Consider the following 22,067-nt stretch of genomic DNA (forward strand, 5'->3'; position numbering starts at 1 on the left):
ATTTGCCTATTATTGCCGGCGGAAATTGTTAAGTATCACACAATAATAGCGAATAGGTCGTTTTCGGGCGTCGTTTATAGTGATGGCAATAGTAATAGTCAGATGGAAAGGGTGTTCTTCCAAGAGTCGCACGCGCACCGGCGAACCGGAGGTCGTGATTATCTGCAAATGGGAATTATCTAAATCTGATCTGACCTAACCTTATAAGTAATAAATTGTGCGTGAATATCGTCCCGCGCGCTCGCGCTCGCATCTAATGTGTTTGCCTCCGAACTATAGATTTTACTCAAAAGCCGACCACACGTACTTCCGCCACTTTGGATTCGCACACCAGAGTACAATTCACGAGTGATAAACCAACATAACTGCGTATTACTTGCATAGTTTCATCACATGATCAAACATATTAATTTTCCTTTTTAATTACCAAGGAAAACGCAAAATATTACAATTTTTACCTTTGGAATAAAAATTTTGCGAATTTGCATTCATTCAAATGCACAATAAATGTCTAATAATGAATATTTAAGACTATTTAATGCGACGAGTAAATTGTTGCATAATAAATATGATGCTGCAACATTTTTATGCAAATAGTGCATCGCACAGATAAAAATGAAGCATTTCTCCAACAGTCGCCGTCCGCGGCTGCCGGTGTTTTGTAAATCCAAATGGAATTCATTACTGCTGGAAACAAAGTGATGTTTAAATCCGTACCGCTGCTGGTTGGCAACAGCACCACCACACCGTGTGCGCACGAAAGTCTCGCTAATGAATTCGCGTGGACAAATTACTTAGCGTTTTGCTCGAGGACCACACCACACCACTATAATACTATTTCTACGACTAATCCTCGCACCGGCCGCGCCACACTTTCGCAACAAAAAACAATTACAGCAAAATGCATACTAATTACTGCATTTTTCAGGTGCTTGTGCTGTTGCACTTGAGGATTTGCGGCGGGCGCTGTGTTCTTCGAGTGTGTTTATGTAACTGTAACCGAAACCGCGCTCGTCGGTCCACGAAAATGCGGCTCGCACTCGAAGTAAAAAATCGTGAAAACGCCGCGCGCTGGAAGCAAGCGGTCGCGTACTTCCTGAATGAATAAATAATTTTTAAAGGCCCTCCGCACGAGAACAAAAATATATAAAGTTAAAAAGGTAGACAGCTGCAGAGAAAGCAAAAAAAAGCGCCGGCGGGTGCCATTTTTCAGCCACTGTGCGCTCTGCGAACTTCATTTTCGGCGCCTCGCGTCCTCACGCGGACGAGATTTGTCGACTATTCTTGTAAAGTGTGAGACACGCTTGTAATACACACTGTATGTGCGCACAGCAGAGCACAGCGCCGTGGGAAAACGCTCCGGGAATTGCAAAAATTACGATTGTGAAATTCTGAATTTTTTTCTTATGTTACAAAAAGCCAACGCGCAGGTAGTACACGATTATAATAAGTTTTACATGAACCAATGAACATAAACTATTTTAGAGACGGTTATAAGTTTCCGCAACGCTTTTAACTTACAAATTTCAACGAGTAACAGTAGTTAAAATGCGCTCAAAAACTAAATAAGTTAATTTCTGTTGAAAATTTAATTAGCAATTTGTGGTGTAATTTTAACCAATGCTACTAAGTATAATAGTTTATTTTAATTCATAAACAATTGTAATTAATTTTTGATTGCGTTCTGAAAGTGCTATTTAAATTATTCATATTCTGATGAATAATAATTTAATCATTATTAAATTAAATTTTATTTGAATTTTGTAAAAGCGTTTTTTGTTGTTTAAAAAAATATTGTAAAGTTTTTCAAGTTTGAAAACTAACGCCCCGCATTGCATTTTAGTATATTATTTTTCAAACTCGTAGCTAGGGCTCGCAGTATATCCGAACAGCGAAAGTTATATGGAAAAATGCCGACGCAAGTGATTTATATCCCCGCTCGTAATTTATTCCAAATTTTACACTTGATTTGCGACGATTTATATGCATTTTTTGTGTTCCGACCGGCATCGCCGCCGCCGAGCTTCTACATAGCGCTCTGGCGAGGTGGTGGCGGTGGCACCAAAAACAAACTGTCACTGATTTATTTTTTGTTTTGCTACCGGATTTCGCGTCGCAATGAAAAATTAAGAATCAACAGCTATTCATCTTCGGGTGCAAATTCCATAGAAAAAAGGTGACACTCACCGTCTTTTAAATTGGCCGCTGACACTAAATCCACGCAAAGGATTACACAGGATAATAACACCACGCAAATCCAGCACGTTGGAAACATGTCAATAGATCGAACTTTGTTGAGCATCATTTTTCCTTTTGCCGCGCGCAGGACGCAAAAAACAGTTGTACACACGTTAGGATAAAACTTTCTTCATATTGTTATTTTGTAGAAAATTGACTACATTGACACAATAATAAAATGTGTCACAACGAACGCACAAAAACCTAGACACACATTTTTTTCTGCGAAAATAAAATTTTATGCATGAACACTGACGAATCCGACGAAATTGTTATTAAGTTATTTATTTAGTTTATGAACTATTAACTTTGCGTTTTACACTTATCGTCATCATATTTTGTGTCGCATGTTCGAAAACGAATTCGGTGAGCGCGCACAAACACACCGCGAGATCGCGAAGAGTACGACCGAACGTACGACGTGATTTTCGTATCGCTGGTTATTATGGACATCGATTAGGATGGCGCCCCTAACACACCACCCTTGGTACTGGCGCTTTTCCGGGCTTCGACCCCCCTCTCTCACGCGGCAGCCGCGGCGGCGGCGGTGGCGTCGTGACGCTCCCAGCGCGCACACTCGACTCTCCTCCGTACCTGTATCCCGCACGCACGCGGCGAGAAGCCAACTTGCGAATACGCACCCAGCCGGTGTATGCGGCGCGAAATAACTTTGATGACGATGACCGTTTATTGCGTCGATAGTATTGTTCGTGTTATTGCAATATAACTAATTGCTTATGTCAAATCTATCCCACGCATCGTTTGAAACATTTGTATCTATTAGTTGCTAAAATAACAGACGCACCGGGCTCATTTTACTAAATGCGCTATACTAAATAATTGCTTTGTGTTCAGAGAATGGATAAGCCTACAATAATATTATTGCTTTTATTTAATTCCCGACAGCATGAAATGAAAAATTTCGTGTTGATTTTTCTTGTTGAGAAAGGTTACATCAAGGTCGATGAGAAAACAAAACTTTTTATGTTATAAATTATCTGCTAAATTACCAAAAATACTAAATTTAAATTCCTAATGAAACCGTACTGGCCTTTATTTCATTGTTTAACTTTTGTACTACAATCTAAATAAAATAGACATAAAATTAAGCTAAATAATTCAGAGATACAAATAAATTACTAAATATCTTTAACTTTCGATTTATATCACTGCATATTGATCAATGATTTATAAAACTTGCCTTAATGGTACATTTTCGTCGAGCGAAAAAACCGAAACACACAAGATAAATGATCAGTTCAAGAAAGAGTCCTAAAAAAACACATGATGCTCGGGCAAGACACGAGGAAACGTATCAGATATAAAGCAGAAGGACCCAACAGTACATGTAATAATGAACGTGAAGTATCTCCTTCGTCCTTATAAAGCATGGTCCTTGTTGTCGTCGCAACGGTAGCACCGTAGTTTTGGGCTTGTCGAGAAGAAAGAGAAGTGGGTTGTAAATATGAAACGTTAGATTTATGGACAAACGAGAGGGCGCACGAGAATGCGGCGGCGGCGGCGGCGGCAACCACTCATTTCGTCTCCCCGGCACCGCGGGCCATAACTATGCCGTCGCGCAGTAGTGTCGGCGTTGACTGTGTGGTGAGTCGCAACGCGAAACGGTCGCACGCCGCCGCTTGCTTGTTGCACGCCTAGGTTGGGGGGCAGCGCGCGTGGCCCATTGTAGGGTGTCGGATTCAAAAAGTATGAGCAAGCCGGCATGAACAGCAGGAAACAGCGCGCCGCGAAGAATCGGTGGAGCGGAGCTGCTGAGTGGCGGTGGCCGGGCGCCCGCCGCGATGCTTCACGGCGTCGCGGCCATTCGAAGGAAATTTACTGGAAAATGTTGGGGAAAATTAACACCGCCGCCGAATCCACCGCACCGCGTAAATGAAATAGACCCATACTTGAATTACGCTTTCTTTGCTACCACCGCCGTCGAACCGTGTCGGCAATCAGCGAAACTTGTCGACTGACAAACATAAACTGTACTTTGTGGAATTATGACGTTTCTAGTCATCACACTTTATTATTCCATGATTATTTTATGATAATGATATTTTCTACGTATGTTTTCTACGCCAAACGTCGAAAAAAGGCAATTTTCTATTTTTAGTGCGCAGTACTTTGCTCGCCGCTAAAAGCATAAAATACTGGCCTCGTCGTTGCTAATTTGTTAAACAAGAAGACGATTTTCCTTGCATAACATACACCCGCACACCTACACGCTTGATAACAGGTGCTAACAACATGGCAGGCGCCGTAGCGCTGAAATAAAGAAGAAATTTCAACGTTTACAAAGCGTTTCTAATTATTCGCAGGTGCGCTGGCCCGCTCTTTTCATAATTGTGAGTAATTCACTTCTCATTATTCATTATTATGTTGGTAAAATATTATATACACTCACAAAATCACAGGGTGCGTGTGCAAACACGTCGCCAAGGTCAGAAAAATTTGGAACTCGAGGAAAACTTTCGGTCACACCGGGTTTGCGCGAGAAATATGTGTTTGCAAATATTTTATTTTATGTGCACACACCCACAGCGCGCGATATGTGTTTATGCAAACGTTGGCATTTTTATGATGAATCGCTCCAGTCACAGTCCGCGCGCGTTGATGGGGTAACAACGAGGCGGCACTCAGGGGTGTGGGTTGGCGATGCGCGTTGCAGAGCGCCAGGGCAAACATTATCACAAACATAAACCGAAAGCCGAAAACAAACACGGAATGCGTATGAATATTTTATGTGATATATTAATTTGTCGTCACAATTACGTTGGAAAAACGCGCGCGCTCTATGCGTGTGTGTGTTTCAGTTCATTTTCATCTGATACTACAACGCTAAACCATTTTTTTTGGTAAATGACAAAGCAAAAACACAATGTGAAGAATTAAATGCACACTGTGAGCGATATATTCGAAAAAATCTACGATTGATCACTATGAAATCTATTTTAACATCGTAATTAAACTGGTGTTTGTTTTTTTTGTTGATGATTTTTATTCAAAGGGTGTTTCATACAATTAATTACGATAAGGAGCTTTTGGAATAAAATAAACAACTACATTTTGAGATAATATGTAAGTGAAAATAAAGCCAAAATAAGCGCGCGCCGCGAAAATGGAAGGAAAATTAAAAGAAAAAGTTAAAAGTGCAGAATGTTGTGTAGAGAGACTTAGAGAGTACTAGGCGCGCACGGGGACGCGAAGAAGGATTTTACTTTTCTCATCTCCTCTCGAGATATCTCTTCTTTCTCTGTAAAGCCCTCGTCTTGTTTTTCTTGCGTAGCAGGATATTCGAGTTCAGCTGCGCGCTTCCTCCTGGCCGCGGTCGAACTCTGGGAGGCTTGGCCGAGTCGTCGTTCTTGTATGGTCGGCGTCGCCGCCGACGGACTTATCGTTGTCGTTCTGGAGTGAGTGTAAAGCTTAGCCTAAGGGGATTTCCAACAGATTTCCGTGCAGCGCGCGCGCGCGCGCCACTGCTCAGTCTGGCCGCGACTAAACTTCCCCGAAAGAGATGAGAAATTTCCTTTTTAAAGTTCCTCACATGCCTACTCGCATAACAGGCCCATATCCGGTCTTGGGGTGGCGGAAATCAAGGAGACCGTTAAAACCGAAAATCCAAAAAGCTTCAAAACGACACGGAATGCCCACCGCCACCTTTTACGCTTCCAAAATAAGGGATTAGTTTATAGTATAGCGCAAAACTCGTCCTACATTCTTCTACATCAATGAAAAACAATTTTTAACCAAAAAATATTTTTAAAAACATTTCTACCAAAATAAAACACTCTGTAGCTAAACTACAAAAATAGTTTAATACTTTTTGCACTCTATTTACACCGAAATCGGATTAGTAAATATCGAACGTTAACGAGAAGTCGAGGACTCGCTTCGCATTGCCGCCTGAGCGCGGAAAAGCGCAAAGTAAAACGTTTATTAATTCTTGTTCCATTTATCAAGCAATTATCTATCAATTAATAACGAAAAAGGCGCATCCGTAGGAAATTACTACTCGCAGCTGCCCCGAGAGCCGTGTTACAGATACACCGAAGTTAGATCACTGACTGTCAGTGGCATCGGCACTATTTCATCAAAGTTTTTGCGCGCGGGCCGAACACAAACAAAACAAACCTTCATATCGACTGATGAGAAAATTTTCTATGGTTGCCACCGATTCGCGTCTACCAGTCTGCGAACGATGTTGTTTTTCTTTGTCGCTCTGTTTCTATTTCTTGTCGACTATGCGCACGGCGAGGACTTGGAGTGGTTTTCAGCTCGAGAGCAAAAATACTTGACCTAATTAGATAAAGAGTCAAACATTAGCGGTGGCCACTCACCGGTGTGATGGTCGAGGCAGTGCGGACAAACCGGGTTTAATTTTCGATTAAAATACTTTTCTTTGCGGATAACGAACAGCGGACGATTTTTCAAAAGATGCTACAAGATAATTAACTAGTTTTATAATGAGTTGAAAGCACGTCTGGGTCATATTAAATTTTGAGTAAATTTCAACTTAACGCTCGGGACAATGGATATTAATACGGAATTGTTGAATAGACGAATAGCGGCGACGGTATTTTATCGCTTACTCTATGCACGTGTTACATTGTAACGAACAGCCGTATTCGACTTAGTTATATGTTTCATTTGCGGTTTTAATTAAATGTGCGCCAAAGATCGCGGTGGTAGCGACAGCCGCGGTGACAATTGCAACCAAATGAATGAAATATTACACCCGAGAAAATTCACATTAAAAAGAATAATTTTATATCTTTTTTAAACAAAATTATATTAAATATATTAAATAATTCAAAAATTGACTTGTAACGTGGTCAAAACTCAATTTTTCCTTTCTTTTTATCACTGCACGCTTTGTCTAACTCCGATAACGGCTCTAATACAAGTATAACTTCTAACGATGTCCATTCCACTGTCCACTGGACAATAGAAGCTAATAGAAGTGCTGGACAACAAAGGAGCATTTAAAACGCACGCCGTACTTTTGCAAATCTTATCCCGTGCATCAGTCGTCCTAACGCGCCCGGCGCGCCCCACTCGTTTACACAGATGTTTCCATCCGATCTTCTTCCACCCTATGACATTTAACACGCGTGACGCCACACTTAAATTGCACTTTTATACACCATATCAAGCTGCGAATTCAAGTTCACGTCGCCAAACAAAGAAAAATCGAATTGTGCGAGGGGAATAAAAACTCTACGGAAATTTCAATTTTGGGCCGTCGTAATAAATGAAAACAAGTGTTATGAAGACCGCCGGCGTTTCAAGACGAGGGGAAGTCACTCCAGCGTTAATCGTTTATCATTTTTCTCAATTTCTGCACGCGACACCACGTGCATCCGGGCATTTAGTGCAGCCAAGCTAGATTTTTTGCATTGTGAGCGTACCCTTCTCAACGAATCGTCTAAATTTGGATAATTACCTATGTGATATGCTAATAATAATAAATTTCAATTAGTTCTAATAACGAATGTATCTTCAGCGCGCATTGTGGCATGCATGCGGTATCCATTCATCATTTCGCGTTGCGAGCGCACCCACCGAGAAGAGGGTAGCGATATGCATGTGTGGTGGGATATCGGTGAGGTTTGTTGAATTCCCGCCGGTGCAGGCAGGCCTGCCGATGTTTGCGCAGGAATGGAGTGGTGGTGTGTGTGCACGTTGAGGTTTTCGTCATTTGGCCAATTTCTCCAATCATCATTCAGTCACAAACAGTGTAACATTGTTTAATGCGACAGTGAATTCGGCTGGTCTGGGAAAGTTGACGCGGGGGGCACACATACAAAATCGATGAACGTAATTATTGATGATGTATGACGATTTCAAATTGTCACAATGCATTGCGTCACTATATTTGCATACGCAAAATATCAACTTGCAACTCAACAACTGCAATGCATCAAGATAGTGATTAAATTAAAAACTTTAAATATTCAAAATTTTTGATTTTATAGTTGAGTAAGGTGAAATTAATTTACGAGTTGATTCATGTTGAATTCCCTCTTCGCAGTCTTGTAATCGTTTGCAGGAAAATCGTTCAAACATCTACACAAATCCAAGCGCACTACTCCCTCCATGGTGGGATCTGGTGCGCGTTTTGTAAAACTTCCCGATTGCATTAGCAGTACTCGCAGTTTCAACCATGCCCACTTCGCGATGTTGCGAACATTGTCAAGTTCGGTGCACGTAATCGCCATGAACTTCGCGACTGGCGTGCATGGAAGTTTGCCACTTTACGACTCGAGACGAGTAGTTCTGCAACGTGCGCTGGTTGCCAGCGTGTAGTCTTAAACTGACATGTTAGGTGTTTCTGTTGATTCTTGTTTATACCTCGTTTAAATTTAAAACTCAAATTATTTCCAGATTAGTACTACCTTCCAACTACAAGTGGAAAGTGCAATTCGAAACTCGTAACATATTTATAACATGAAGTTTATTCCATGTTACAAGAGAGAGGAAAAAAATAAAAGATTTTTACGCTTCTAGGACCCCAAAACTACTTTACTATGTAATTATTAAAATGATAACACTGCGTGAATCGTTAAAGCTTGCTGGTGTAGTTTAATGTGTTAGATATAATACGCGCTGCTTGTTTTTGTCCTTCATGGCAACCCTCGACGTGTTGTAGTGCGAATGTCGCGCGCGACCCGCTCGAGGAGCATCTTAAGGTGAAGGCAATGACCGTTATTGCAGTATGTGCAACTACTTACATCGTCGTTTCGCCCTCATATACATTTAAGTATTGTACCGTCACCGCAGCGCGTTGCGTCGTCTGTCTAATTAAATTTATTAATCGCTGTAATTCCTCAACCGCTTAGATATTTAATATTGTGTCTTTGAGGTTACGCCGCACACCAACGCGACATGAATATATCACAGTTACCGCAGCAGATCCGTCCGAAGAACTATTCAAATCCAATTCAGTCATAGACAAATGATGCGGGGTTATTGTTCGCGCTGGAATGCAATTCGAATAAATTTTTGCAACTTTATGAACGTGGGGAATTTTAGTGCGTGCTTGATTTGAGTATGGTCACATTTCACAGAGACGGGTCTGGCCCAATGATTGCATTTAACTGTGGGCGCGCCACCTCCTTGTAACAACAAGCGTTTTCACGCCGACCGACAACAATTCGAGTGACGCCCCGAGTTTAACTCGAAACCGTGCGGCAATTCGCATTTCTCGAGTCGAGAATGCGTCGGAACATGAATTGTTTAGTTCAAGCATAAATGAAATTACCAGTGCTCGCGCATCGGGCCCAGCATGTGTGTATTACTATACTAGCTCACGTTGTGTAATGGGCGCCATGTTGTTGTCGTCGCCGTTTTGTCGAGATTGCATTATATTCGTCTAAATTCGTCGGTTATTTATTATGTTGTGAATGTGATACAGAAAAAAAACCGCAGCAACACAACAACATGGTCCTTGTTAGGTGCGCACGAGTGACGCGCGCTGAATGCAAACTTTCTGTGCGGCAAAACGCAAACGCGTTATATACTAGCGAAAACTTCCGATAAGACGTTGAATAACAGCGGCGGGCACGCTTGGTCAGTATTCCGGTACCGATGTGAAGAAAATCCGGCGAAGGCCGGCGACGTTCGCGTTTCTCTGTATGATTTATGAATGCATCTAATTTCGTTTTATTTCATTTGGAAATATGATCAATCTCCTTTTGCGTCCGATGCCTTTATCCTCGCTTTTCATTCCGGTCATTCTTTTGTGTTTGCATTTCACATTCACAATTCCACCTGCTATTGTTATTAATTAAAATAATAATTAGATTTTTACCCCGAATCGGAGTGTATTTGAATTATTTCCGAAAAGTTTTATATTCACCTGTCCATTTCGGGAGGTGCAGTTCAAAGTGAAAAAACGAAATAGTGCCAATATGTTTTCCAAGAAGGACCCTCTTCCGAGTGCTATTTATAAAGTGCTTTTTATAGTAAATGCGAGGGCGATAACCGGATGCGGGGCGCACAGAGTGGAAGCCTCTGAGGATTATGAATATCGCATAAACGTGATCGTCAAATGTATATAGTGCGTTTTTCGAGGGTGGAATGACATAGAAATTGCAAACAGCAATCGTAACATTACCACCGGCAATAGAATCTTGACTTGACTCTTCCACATTCAAGCAGAGAGCACCAGAAAGACCGAGTGTGCACAAAACATTAAAAACAAATAATTTTATAAATTATTTTAAATATAAAAAATCTAAAAATATATTTAGGATATTTTATAACTTTTTTTCTTTTTTCTTGTTTCAGGATGACCAGGATATTCTTCAAAATATCATTTTGGTAAGTTAAATAGAAATATGTAGTTTAAATGTTGAAATTGTTACGATAACAACATTTGTTATTTCCAATCTTCTATTTTGCGCCTAAAGTTTTATTTATAAAAACACATATAAGATAAGTGAAAAACTGTGGAAAACACCTCAGCGAAAGCATTCAATCATCAAAAATTGCTTGGGAGTTTCTATGAAAAGTTGTATTTCATTTTTCTTTCTTCTTCCACCTCGGCATCGTACGGCACAAAGTGAGTTTATCGTGTGGCGCGCGATGAAAAGAGAAGGATGCGTGGAAAACCCTTTCGTCGCCGAGGCGATCATGCAGAGGCGACGCGACGCAGAAACGTTTAGAAAACTTTATTCAAACTGAAACTTATACGTATATATTGAGAAGGGCGTTGTGCATGATGATATGAGAAAACTTAGCTTTAGAATTTCATTTTCTTCACATGACATTATCGCGTGTACAAGGTGTATCAGAAAGAATCAATTTTACATCAAATAATTAATATTTTTATAGATAATAATTGTAATTGCTAATTATATTCCATTTTAACACCGCGTATCGACGTTATATGAAAGTTATACTTTTCTTATTTTCTTTTGAAAGTAATTAATATGCGCGGAAAATTTCAGCATCCATTAATTCGTAATTAATTCGTTGTTGGATGTAGATGAGAATCGATCGACGCGTTATAGTTGAGGCCCCTTATTGTTGTATTGGGTTTGCTGCTGATTGGCAAAGTGAAAAGTGTCGGCCGCAGCTCCGCAAGACGAAGAATACCCTTATCGATGGGATGGCCAACCGAGGGGGTATTATTAATGCATAAAACGTTGCATTCATTAGCGCCTCAACGGCAATTAACATTAAAAATTCATCAGCGAACAGGCATCGTTTGAGCCTTCGGCGCATTGTCTTAATACGTGCCAAATTGTTTCGACCAAAATAAAAATTCGATCAAATTGAAACATATAATACGTGATTTTTCATCAAACTAGTTTATCGGGATTTATTTCATTGAATTATTTACGATTATTTACGGTCTAATGGATTTTTTTATTCATATTTATTTTGAAAACCAATTTTAGTTATTATTGTTATTCGATATGGTAAAAATAATAAACTCAAGAAATAAAAGTTGATTTCAAATTGTATAAAGTAATAAATTATTTGCAATTGTAACACGTTGAAATATTGCAAATTACAACCATAGCCGAGCAGAAATTGAGGTCGTTTTAAATTTCGATATTTGTTTCATTGTGCGTTATCATACACACACGGAGAAAAAAAAGTACAAATAGAATTTCAATCCCTTGGGCACGGAAAAATGCCGTGCGTTAGAAAAGCTCGCAGGATTTGCTTTTATCTATAACTGCCGATATTCTGCGCTTGCTTTCTCTGCCGCTCGCTGCAATATTATAACCCACCCACTCTAGTTTCGATATAAGTGCAATCGGCTTTTTAGGCCTTGATAAATATTGACACGTATTTATCTCCGGTGCGCTGCCGCATCGCGCTACAGAAAGACAGATAAATGTGCTTCTATTGTCGAGCTGAAATGAAAAATATGCAATGCCTTACCAATGTCTATACGTTTCATCAAAACCATCCACAATATGCTCACACATACAACCCAACACAGCCACAGGAAAAAATATAAAGGCACAAATGAAAACCAGAAAGAATGCGCATATAATTCCGACGGCATTTGATACAAATAAACGATCAGAGAAAAATACGCTTCAACTAATTGCTACCGATTAACTATTTTTGCTTCGGATCATTTTTTTGCTGTTACTTCAGCCTTGCTTTTTGCGGAAATATCGGCCGGCAGAATATAAAGTGCATGGGAGGTCCTCGGCGCATAAATACAATGCGGAGAGGATGAATAATTGATGTGATTTTAATTGTTTGTTTGTTCGTTGGGGTCTGAAATTGCGAAATCAATCGGAACAAAACCTATATAGAGTTCGGAATTAAACGTGATTAGAATGGAATAATATTGCTAACGACCCTCCTTCAGCTCGAAATATTCGACCTAATGCATAAGGCATCTCATAACGAACTCAACATTTTTATTGATTTTCAATAAATCATCAAATCATAGAGGAAGAAATGCTCGGGTTGTAGTATTTTAATTTTAATTCGATTCGTAGTAAATTCGTAGTAAATCAGCTTTTCCCTGAGCAACAATCTAAATCACATCCAACGAGAATCAACTTAAACCAAGAACCAAGCTACCCTTACTCCCCAGCTCCCAGCACATCCCGCAAGTCCAGGTCGTGCCTACGTTAGAATTCGCTGAGCGTAGAATGTGGAATATGCAGCCAGAGTAGGATCCTTTGATGTTGAACTCTTTATGCACCGTACACACGGTGCGGGTAATACAGTATACATGTTGATACCGTCCAAGCATTCTGAGCATAGTCATTACTCAGTTGACCAGGCCTGGACGGGGCATCACCTCTTCACTATCATCATGCTCAGTTACTCGCAGAGAGAGAGACAACTATTTTAATAATGCGGCAGAGAAATTTTTTGTTACCAGAGAGAAATAAAAAAAAATTACCTCTGTCTACTGCGCTTGTAACGCTTTGAACCCAACATCAAACATTTTAGTATTTGGTAAGTGCCTGTAATGATTTGTTTGCAATTAGAGCATTGCATTCCGGGTGTTTACACATTCCACGTTTTCTTTCAACGTCGAGGGTGTCTTGTTTGACCAAACGTGGAGATAAAATGACCAAAAGGTGTCGAATGAAGAGAATAAATGGCGAAACGTCGTAGCGACAACTAGATGGGTGGTTACTGGGAGAGTTTGTAGTAGTGGGACGACTGGTGGTGATGGTGCCAGTGCTGCGTGTTCAATTTCCGCCACAACGAACAATTTATATTCGATGGCGCTGGCCTCCTGCTGAGGACGCATTGCATGCATAACAAAGTAAGCGGGCAACAGGAGCCCCGGGGCCTGGGAGCGCAATGGGCGCCGGAATGGCATATTGACACATTTACATGGACTCACACGGTCGATGGTCAAACCTGAATGTTTAAAGCGCGCAGCCCACGAAATACGAGGCGCCAAAGAAAGCACCCAAAACGCAATATTTTAGGCTCAACTTGATTCAGGTGATATTTCCAAAATGGGTTCGAAAGGCTGCTAAATATGCATTGTCTTGCCATTCTACAAATTGGGCCACGTAAACACTCTCCGAAGACCTCCCATAAAAGATCATTCTATAAATAAAGCTCCAAAGACTGCTTCGATATTAAATAATATCATATTATATCATCATGTCAGGGCACACGCAATGAAACACTGTCAAATATGTGATTAGCGTTCTTTACTACTCACGTGTGGATATTAATGAACATGTCATAATACCCTTCCATCTTTGGCAGATATCCCACGCTTGAATAGCGACTCCCCACTCTCTTCCTGCCCTCGCGCACACACACAACAAACCGATCATTAAAGTAGCGCGCAACGTTTCCACCCAGCTCCTGACGATTCAATTCAGGAATTCAACAACTCAACAATGCATACGCTCAACACTAGCGCACACCCATAACTAGTCGAGTCGTTCCGCGCGCGCACCACGTTGATGATGATGGATAATATGCGGCGCACGAATGGAACGCCGCGTACAATACACCTACAATGCACAATGTACGACTGATACCTTCATAAAACGAATAGGAGTACAATCTCAATAAGCGATCGTATACAGGATAAAGACTTATCCAACATATTTCCTGGTTTTTTTTTCTGACAGAAACCAATCACTAACACCAATCAACATGTTATAATATTATTCAATATATAGTGAACAAGATACGTTTAATGTATAGAAATGAGTTGATGTGTATTTGTTGGTGGATCCATTGCTGAGCGTACACTGTAGATATTATATTCTGACTGCTTCATGTCACATGCAAGTAAACGCTTTCCAATTACAATAACACGGCGTGCCTAATGCTGGCAGCACTATTAGTGCTTCACGAATGCTTTACGCACACGCCTACGGTTACCTTAGTTAGGATCATGTGCACTTGAAATGGAAACCTTACATGGCCATTGTCACTTTGGCATTTCACCCATAATTACAGGTGTTAATTTTGGATATTGTTCGAAATGAACTGCTCAACCCGTATTATTCATTGTAGGGAATTATTTCTTCTACGATACCCTGTATATTATCATTTGCTCCCCCTTTTTTTTGTGGACGCTTCCGCATTTTTCAAAGTTATCATAAAACGATGCTAATTTCAGCCGAGAGACCAGGAATCACTTGCACACTCCATCATTGATTCCAAATTCCATTTATCTTGTTATATTACACCCGCTCCGAACCAACTTTGATCATTACGTCTGCTATCCCCCCGGCTTGTGCGCTTGCTTTGTCGATTCACAACAATTTGACTTGTTCAACGCGTGCGAATTTATATCGACAGTCGGAGGAAAAAAAGGAAGCATCAGCGTGCTGCGCGCAAGAAAAACAAATTTTTAATGAAATTCGCTCTTCGAACTTCTCTGGACCAGTTGGAATTTGTTTGTCCCCTGCATATATACCTACTATACGGATATGTCAATGTGTACGTTTGTGAGCACTCCGCTAAGGTGTTCCAATCTTCCGATGTCCTAACTTCGCTAACCAGTTCGAGCTGGCGTCCACTCCGCGCGCGAACGGACGAATGAAGATTAAGAAGAAAATCAAAAAATAAATAAAAAGGCTTCGGAAAGAAATTGCGTCCGTGGAAAAGCGGTCGGTGGAAAGTTGGGCGGGCGCAATTGAAACTTGAAATAAGTTTTGCTAACTTTCTCAAGTGTTTGTTGTATAAACTCACCTGCAACTCGCGCAAATCTACTACGTTTGGCACACATATGTTTTGAACCAAGTTTGAATTTCATATATAACTATATATTATTTCAGCTGGATGAGTTTAACAAAAGGATTAATCGCAATGTATTGTTCTGGCATTGCTATAATTAATTTTTACTTACTTTTGAAGTAACGCCAACAACAATGCCATAATTTTGATTAAAATTTCGTTTAGAACACTCGGTAGTAATGCGCGAGTATGAGGGTGCCTTTTAAAGTGTTTAGTTTCCTGTTAAGATAATAAATCATCAGCGACGTTCACCTTTTACCATTAGCCTTTGCTTTTATTGTGCAATTTCATTCGTTCGTGGGTCGGCAGTCGGCCCCCGCCTGAATTATCTGTATCTGCATAAGTAAATGTCTCTTTGCGGTACTGGCACGCGAAAGATTTATGCCGCTGATGGCTTCTTAATTCGAAAATAATCGCAATAACAAATGCAAAATGGCATCAAATATGATAAACAGTTTAGGGCACGCTAGTGCAAGACAAATATTATAAATGAACCAGACGCTAAACAACCAGCGAGTGTTTTTGTTATAAAATGACCTTGAAAATTTAAAGAATCGTTGTCCACGCGTACGTGCCATCTTTAGTCTGGTCTAGTCCTTTCAGCCGCTGTAGTGAGTGAGCAACCGAGCAATAAATATCGCATTTCGAAATGCTACACAGTTACGTCGTAGCGTAGGAGGTTCCGAACTCGAGAGTTTCCTTGCGAACAGAACCATATCGTGCTCGAAGATAAATGATTGTAATTAATAATATTTCATAAAACCGACGAAGCAGCACTCTCTTTCTCCGGGCATCTCGCTCGCTTATCAGCGGGCGCTGGCGGACGACGCACCCGCGCGCATCCACCGGGCGACCATTCATAGCTTCCGGGGAGAAACCCTTATTGTTGTACAATACACTTTGCTCCTTCGTCTTCTCGCCCCACCGCTCTTCGCCCGGGCGCTGCGCCCAATTCCATCGAGATTCTCATGAGTTTTGACCGGCGATGGAAGGCGGCAGAGCGAGGGGGGCCCCGCAGCACAGGATGCTTGCATAAGCGTGCTCGGTTTGTTTCTGACCACTCTGTCTCTGGCACTCGTAAATCAGCGACTACAGAGATCAGGGCTAAAATGGTCCACTCCAGAGACTAACAAACCAAAACTGGATTAAGTTATAGTTTATCATTTCACGGACGCTTTTCGGATTAACAGTGACGTAATTTTAGGCGCCGGGCCTGCGGTAATTTCCCCACCGACACATATGTCACAATTTCGTTGAGTGCACGCACAAAGGTCATATTATCACGCTAAAATATAACATGATTTCAATTTCGCTCGCACAAAAAAAAATGCGTAAAAACTTTCATTGGGTCAATTTGCGTCGAAAGCATGCAGTTTCAAATGTTTCCAAAATTCGTTAACAGGTTTTACACTAATGAACGCACGCACAAATTGCGAATCGTTCGCACGTTCGATTGCATTTGAATTGCGTGTTTTAGCGGTTTTATACCACCGAAAATAGTCAAATACGATCGCCGCTTGTTTTCTCACGGAAAACCGGAAATGACAGGCAAACAAAGCGCCCTCCGACCCAGCGACGCACGCATAATGCGCCAGAGAAACAAACATCCGCGCACCACACAAATGTTGTGAGCGTTGTGAGCGAAACTAGCGGATTTTAATTTGATCCCAATGGGCAGGGCCAGCGACATGTCGCGATGGTTTTACACACATCGCGCGCGGTGCGTTCATTGCTCAACTAAAATACGAGAGTATGTGTCGCACAGGGCGACCGATACATGCCCGCATTCGCTTTGGAGGTGCTTCGAAATATGTGCGCGCATTGCTTCTGGGTGGAGGAGATATTGTCAGTATCGTGTTTTACACCTCGCCGATTTCAATCCGCCCTTCGCTTTTAACAGATATCAGGTTCGGTTAAACTTGTACAACAATACAACTACAATGTGAACGCTGTTTACTCTTTTATTTCTGTCGATAATAACTAAAGCGAAAACACTGTGATCGTGTTTTTTATACGAGTAGCTGTCAGTGACCCGTAATTTTATACCGAACGAATTTTTAATAAATATCAGTAAATACTTAGTTTTATGGTTATATTACAACATACATAACCTAAAACATTAAATGTCAGTATTAGCGCCATCTATATGTGTGTTATTTGAGTGAAATTTTGATTTTTGCAAAAAAATTAATTCAACTTTGTTCTTTTATCGACAAAGCCATGCACAAACGATAATGTTGCTTTGATGTGTTCATTGAATTGGTTGTTGGTTTAAAAATATGATACGAGGAGTCAGTGTGAACGGTGCGAGCATTTCATGGCTGTTTATGGAAATTACAATCGGCCATAAATCACTATGCAAATTGATATGCGCAACATTTTCGTCTACAGCATCGCCTTCACAGTGCTCCGCTTTGAACGCGGCGAGATATCGTTTGCAGCTTTTCCTCTCGAATATGTGGGTGTTTATTTTTCTATAATCGATCGTAAACGCTTCATAATAGCGTTTTTTATTGCCGAGATAAAGCGCAAATCTACGACTCTATATGACTATACTCGTACAAAATATCTATCAGAAAACTTACATCCAACACTCCAAGTTCATGTTGATGCAAATTACAAAATTTCAAGACCACTCGCTTGCGGATATGGGATATCTTATTTAATATTGAATAGACAATGCCATCCGGTTTTGCTGCCGCCGCCACCATCCCGACCGCAAATGCGCCCCTAATCAATATCCCCGCTCAGCCGCTCGAACGTAAACAAAATACATCCGTCATTGGCGTCTCGGATATTTGAATGATTTTGATCTCGTGCGTGTGAGAGTCGACGGAAATTCCGGGGTTAATTCAATACGTTCTCAAGGAGCAGCGCACTACCGAGATGGAACTATGAGGCGCGCCCACGAGAACTGTGAAGTGGATGCGACGTGTTTGATGAGGCCTAACATCTCAAACGCCGAAACTTTCGAGCCATCCGACCGTTCTTAATTTATATGAATATTAATTCAACTTGGAGGGCTATATGGGTATGCCTTAGAAATATATCTTGAGCATAACTTCGACCTTGATCTCATGTTAGCAAGATGCATTCATCATAATTTTGATTAGCATCCGATGAAATAATATTAATTTATGCAAATTTTTCGTATACAATAATTAGTAATAATCTGTATATGAAATAATTTATTATGTATAACGCGTTGGTCGGTTGGCAATGCTGGAATGATGCGTTTCTCTGGGTTGGCTTTTAATTTCCACTGGGAAATTGGAAAACGTGCGTCCCTTTTATTATCTTTCGACCTGATTTGTGTGTGGTGTGTATTCTTTCAGTGCACGCATGTGTCTGCGTGCAGGTTTCCATTAAAAATAAAGTATAAATCAGTTAATTCGTACAGAATTTATCGTATCGATAATATTCTCATATAGATTTTTTTGCGAGGGGCAGTTATCTTCGGAGCTTTGTGATGAATTTGGCTGTACCTAACGAAAAAGCGATTAAAACGTTCAACAACGCAATTATTTTTTTTTCGCTGCTCATGTCGGACAATTTTATTAAATCGAAATGTTCTATAAATAAATGGGCACGAAACATTTGCACTCAATTAAACGCACTATTTGAAGCATCAATTTGTTTAAATGAGTAAATCAAGGATCAATTTTTGTATTTCAAAGCGGTTATAAATCATCTACTCAATTTTAGAGTAGTTTCCAAAATAATTGTCCAATTAATCAACATCATTAAAAACTTGCAAAGAATAAATGACCTTTAATTTAATTTTGGATGTGTTGAGGAAAAAATCAGCGTCAATAATAAACATCTGGTAACTTTATTTCGTTAACAGCGTTAAGAAAATTTTAAGTAAAATCACAGCGGGTGTTTCGTGCTCTCGAAGACTTTTCCCGTGCGCACGTTACGCTCGTTCGTGCACGAAACGAAAGCGAGTGTGCAGTGCGCGCAAAATCATTCTTCGTGAGGCGAGTAATTTAAACTAATTTTCTCGCAATCGACCATCGAACAGGGCGGCGCGACGATCGAAATTAGTTACATTCTAGTCACGTTATTCGCCCACCCAGCCCGGACACCTCAAACTCTACTTATAGAATTCCTTCTTGCTTCTTCGTTTTTCCTTCATTACGAACTTTTCACAATGCCAATTTTTGTTTTCTTTTGCAACGAGAAAGAATGTAACAAGTATTTATCAAAAAAGTTTCCGGACGATTCTCGTGTTTTTCGCTAGTTTAATTGAAAATTCTATAAAATTGACAATGAAAGCCTTGTAATTAATAATATTTTATTTTTTCTAATGTAGTTTATACACAAACAATTCGCAAACGGAACGAATATATATTTTAAGCTTTTCGGGAGAGTTTAAATTGATGGTTGTGTATTTTTCAGCAGAATTGAACATTTTCCATTATATACCGACTTCAATCGCATCCTGACGCCCAAAATAGAATTGATTAATTTTATCAAATAGTTAATTAAACGCTTCTCATTTTCGTTTAAATTTATTTCCGTTGCGCAGAGTCATATATTTGAATATTCTATGCGTAAATATATCTGAAATTTTTAAACAACCACATCTGAAAATCCAATATTTTCCAGTGCTAATGTAATTGCAACATTCGCAGAAACTGCTCCAAAAACTATCGATCTACAAAATCAATGGTCATTAGACTAACGACAGCCATTGATGTCCAACTTGTTCGTTTGTTAGTCAACCCGCTTCTTTTTCCGTTCTCATGTTAACCTTTTGACATCAACGACGCGACCGAATTGGAACAAAGCCCCGCACGCAAAAAAAAACCGTGCTGAAAAGAAGAATACCTTTTGATTTCGTCCACTCGTTCGCCCGTTCGTCCACCCTTTCTTCCAACGAACGAACGAGACCTTTTTTTTAAAGAGACGAAGTAAAAACTCTTAAGACCTTCGTATTATCGTCATCACAATTGTTTTTTGATCTTCCTTCCAGTAGATTCGTTCTCGACTATTATTTTTATTTGATCCTTTAACTTTTCAATGGCGTATGACGTACGTACTCGAGCGAACGCGTCCGAAAAATAACTGACGACGCAAAATGTTGAAATTAATAAAAAGTCGCTGCGGACGTTTTATTCGCGCAAAACAAAAAGCGCGCGGCCGAAGGGATAGTAAAAAGAAAAGATATATGCGCTGTGTTTCTGCAGTTGTGCCATTATTGTCGCCGTGGGGGCAGATTACGCTAAGAGTTCCCAACAGTCCTCCCTAAACGAATTGTGACATGGGATTAAGACGCTACGAGTGTACTCCAATAAGATATATGACTTTAAATGATTTCTTTCTTTCTTTTATTCTCCGTTAATCGCTGTCAGAAATAAAACAACACGCATTCATAGCTAATATTTTAATTTTCTTACAAATTATTTTTTATAAAAATAAATTGACGAGTGTATTAATAAAAGCGCTTTTGGATAAGTAAGTAACAAATTTTAATGTTGTGCCTGGTGGAATAATCAATGCCGAAAAGAATGCGAAGTCTGGCGCAAGGCAAACGAGTTCAATTGAGCGAAAAATTTATCGTTAGCGATTCGGGGCGAAAAGCTATTTGGCGTTCGCGCCCCGCGACTGCGCCTGCTTAGCAAAACTTTACTTTTCCGATTCACATTGATTGTCGCACATAAAACATAAATTATTAGCATATAGTTTGTTAATATTTACGTATAGGTATATCGAATGCCATTTAGATAAAACTAATAAAAGTACAGGCAAAGTAAATAAAGTTAGATTAGTTTTAGATTTACATTTGAAAGGATGAAAAAATCTAATCTAATTTGTACGTCAGTTGGGTTTTTTTTGTAGATTTTCCAATCTTAGCTTTGATTAGGTCACTGTTTCCTTTGTGCCTTTTTATATGCAATCGTTCTGGTTGCGCTCGGTGCAGTCCGTTTTTGAATGAGCGCCGGATGCACACACCAAGCCGCCATCGAATGGATGTCTTCGATTTCCTACGGGCTGGCAGCTCGGCGAATGCAAAAGAAATTATTCGCCGCGTTTTGTTGGCTTATTTGCGTATGTATCTCGCCGTCGTCGAGGCAAGCCGGCGCATGCATAGCAAATTGGATTCGATTAAACTTGCTTCCGCCAATACGTGGAACGTGCGGCAGCTCAAGACGACATTGAATTACGTAAACATGCATTTTTCCCTCATGTTTCCTTATAACTGGCGCGCATCTTGCTCGGCTTTATCTCGTTTCCTGCTTATCCCATAGATGCATAATATTTTACTTAATAAAATACACTTACTAATCGTCTACAGTCAAAATAAGTCATTCAAAAATATTTATTTAAAAAAAAAACAAATTGAATATTTCGTTTGAAACATCTAGTGGAACGTTGTTAGAACGTAGAAACGAAATCCGTTTGTATCTAGACTCCGCGTGACAGGTGGAATATCTAAAAGTCGGCTTTCTAATCATCTTAAACGCAACGTCAAAAGCACACACAATATCGCGATCAGCGCGCGGAAAGACGCAAAGGAAGGAAGCTGGGGCATCGAATCGGTGACTCCGGGCAGCCGCTGAAAAACTAGGGAAGCCGGAGACGTCCGGCGATGAATGCACAAAAGACATTCA

General features: G+C 40.3%; 1 protein-coding gene and 1 long non-coding RNA gene across 6 annotated transcripts in view; one reads left to right on the top strand and one right to left on the bottom strand.

Annotated features, from left to right (window-relative positions):
- side-VII (sidestep VII) overlaps positions 1–2,709 on the bottom strand; it is a 111,979-nt gene extending 109,270 nt beyond the window's left edge. For all 5 annotated transcript variants that reach the window (XM_065311957.1, XM_065311955.1, XM_065311956.1 and 2 more), the window contains exon 1: positions 2,188–2,709. In XM_065311957.1, coding sequence (XP_065168029.1) covers positions 2,188–2,305 — 118 coding nt within the window. In that variant the 5' untranslated portion in view covers positions 2,306–2,709. The remainder of the gene's footprint in view (positions 1–2,187) is intronic.
- The window catches only part of LOC135798957 (uncharacterized), a 112,870-nt gene that overhangs the window by 67,573 nt on the left and 23,230 nt on the right, over positions 1–22,067 (top strand). The window contains exon 6 of the long non-coding RNA XR_010549820.1: positions 10,534–10,566. This is a non-coding gene — a long non-coding RNA (uncharacterized lncRNA). The remainder of the gene's footprint in view (positions 1–10,533; positions 10,567–22,067) is intronic.

This window comes from Atheta coriaria, unplaced genomic scaffold (assembly GCF_025399875.1).
Source record: "Atheta coriaria isolate IRGN ID8LTWV9N9 unplaced genomic scaffold, Caltech_Dcor_3.1 hic_scaffold_9_pilon, whole genome shotgun sequence".
Taxonomy (NCBI): domain Eukaryota; kingdom Metazoa; phylum Arthropoda; class Insecta; order Coleoptera; family Staphylinidae; genus Dalotia; species Dalotia coriaria.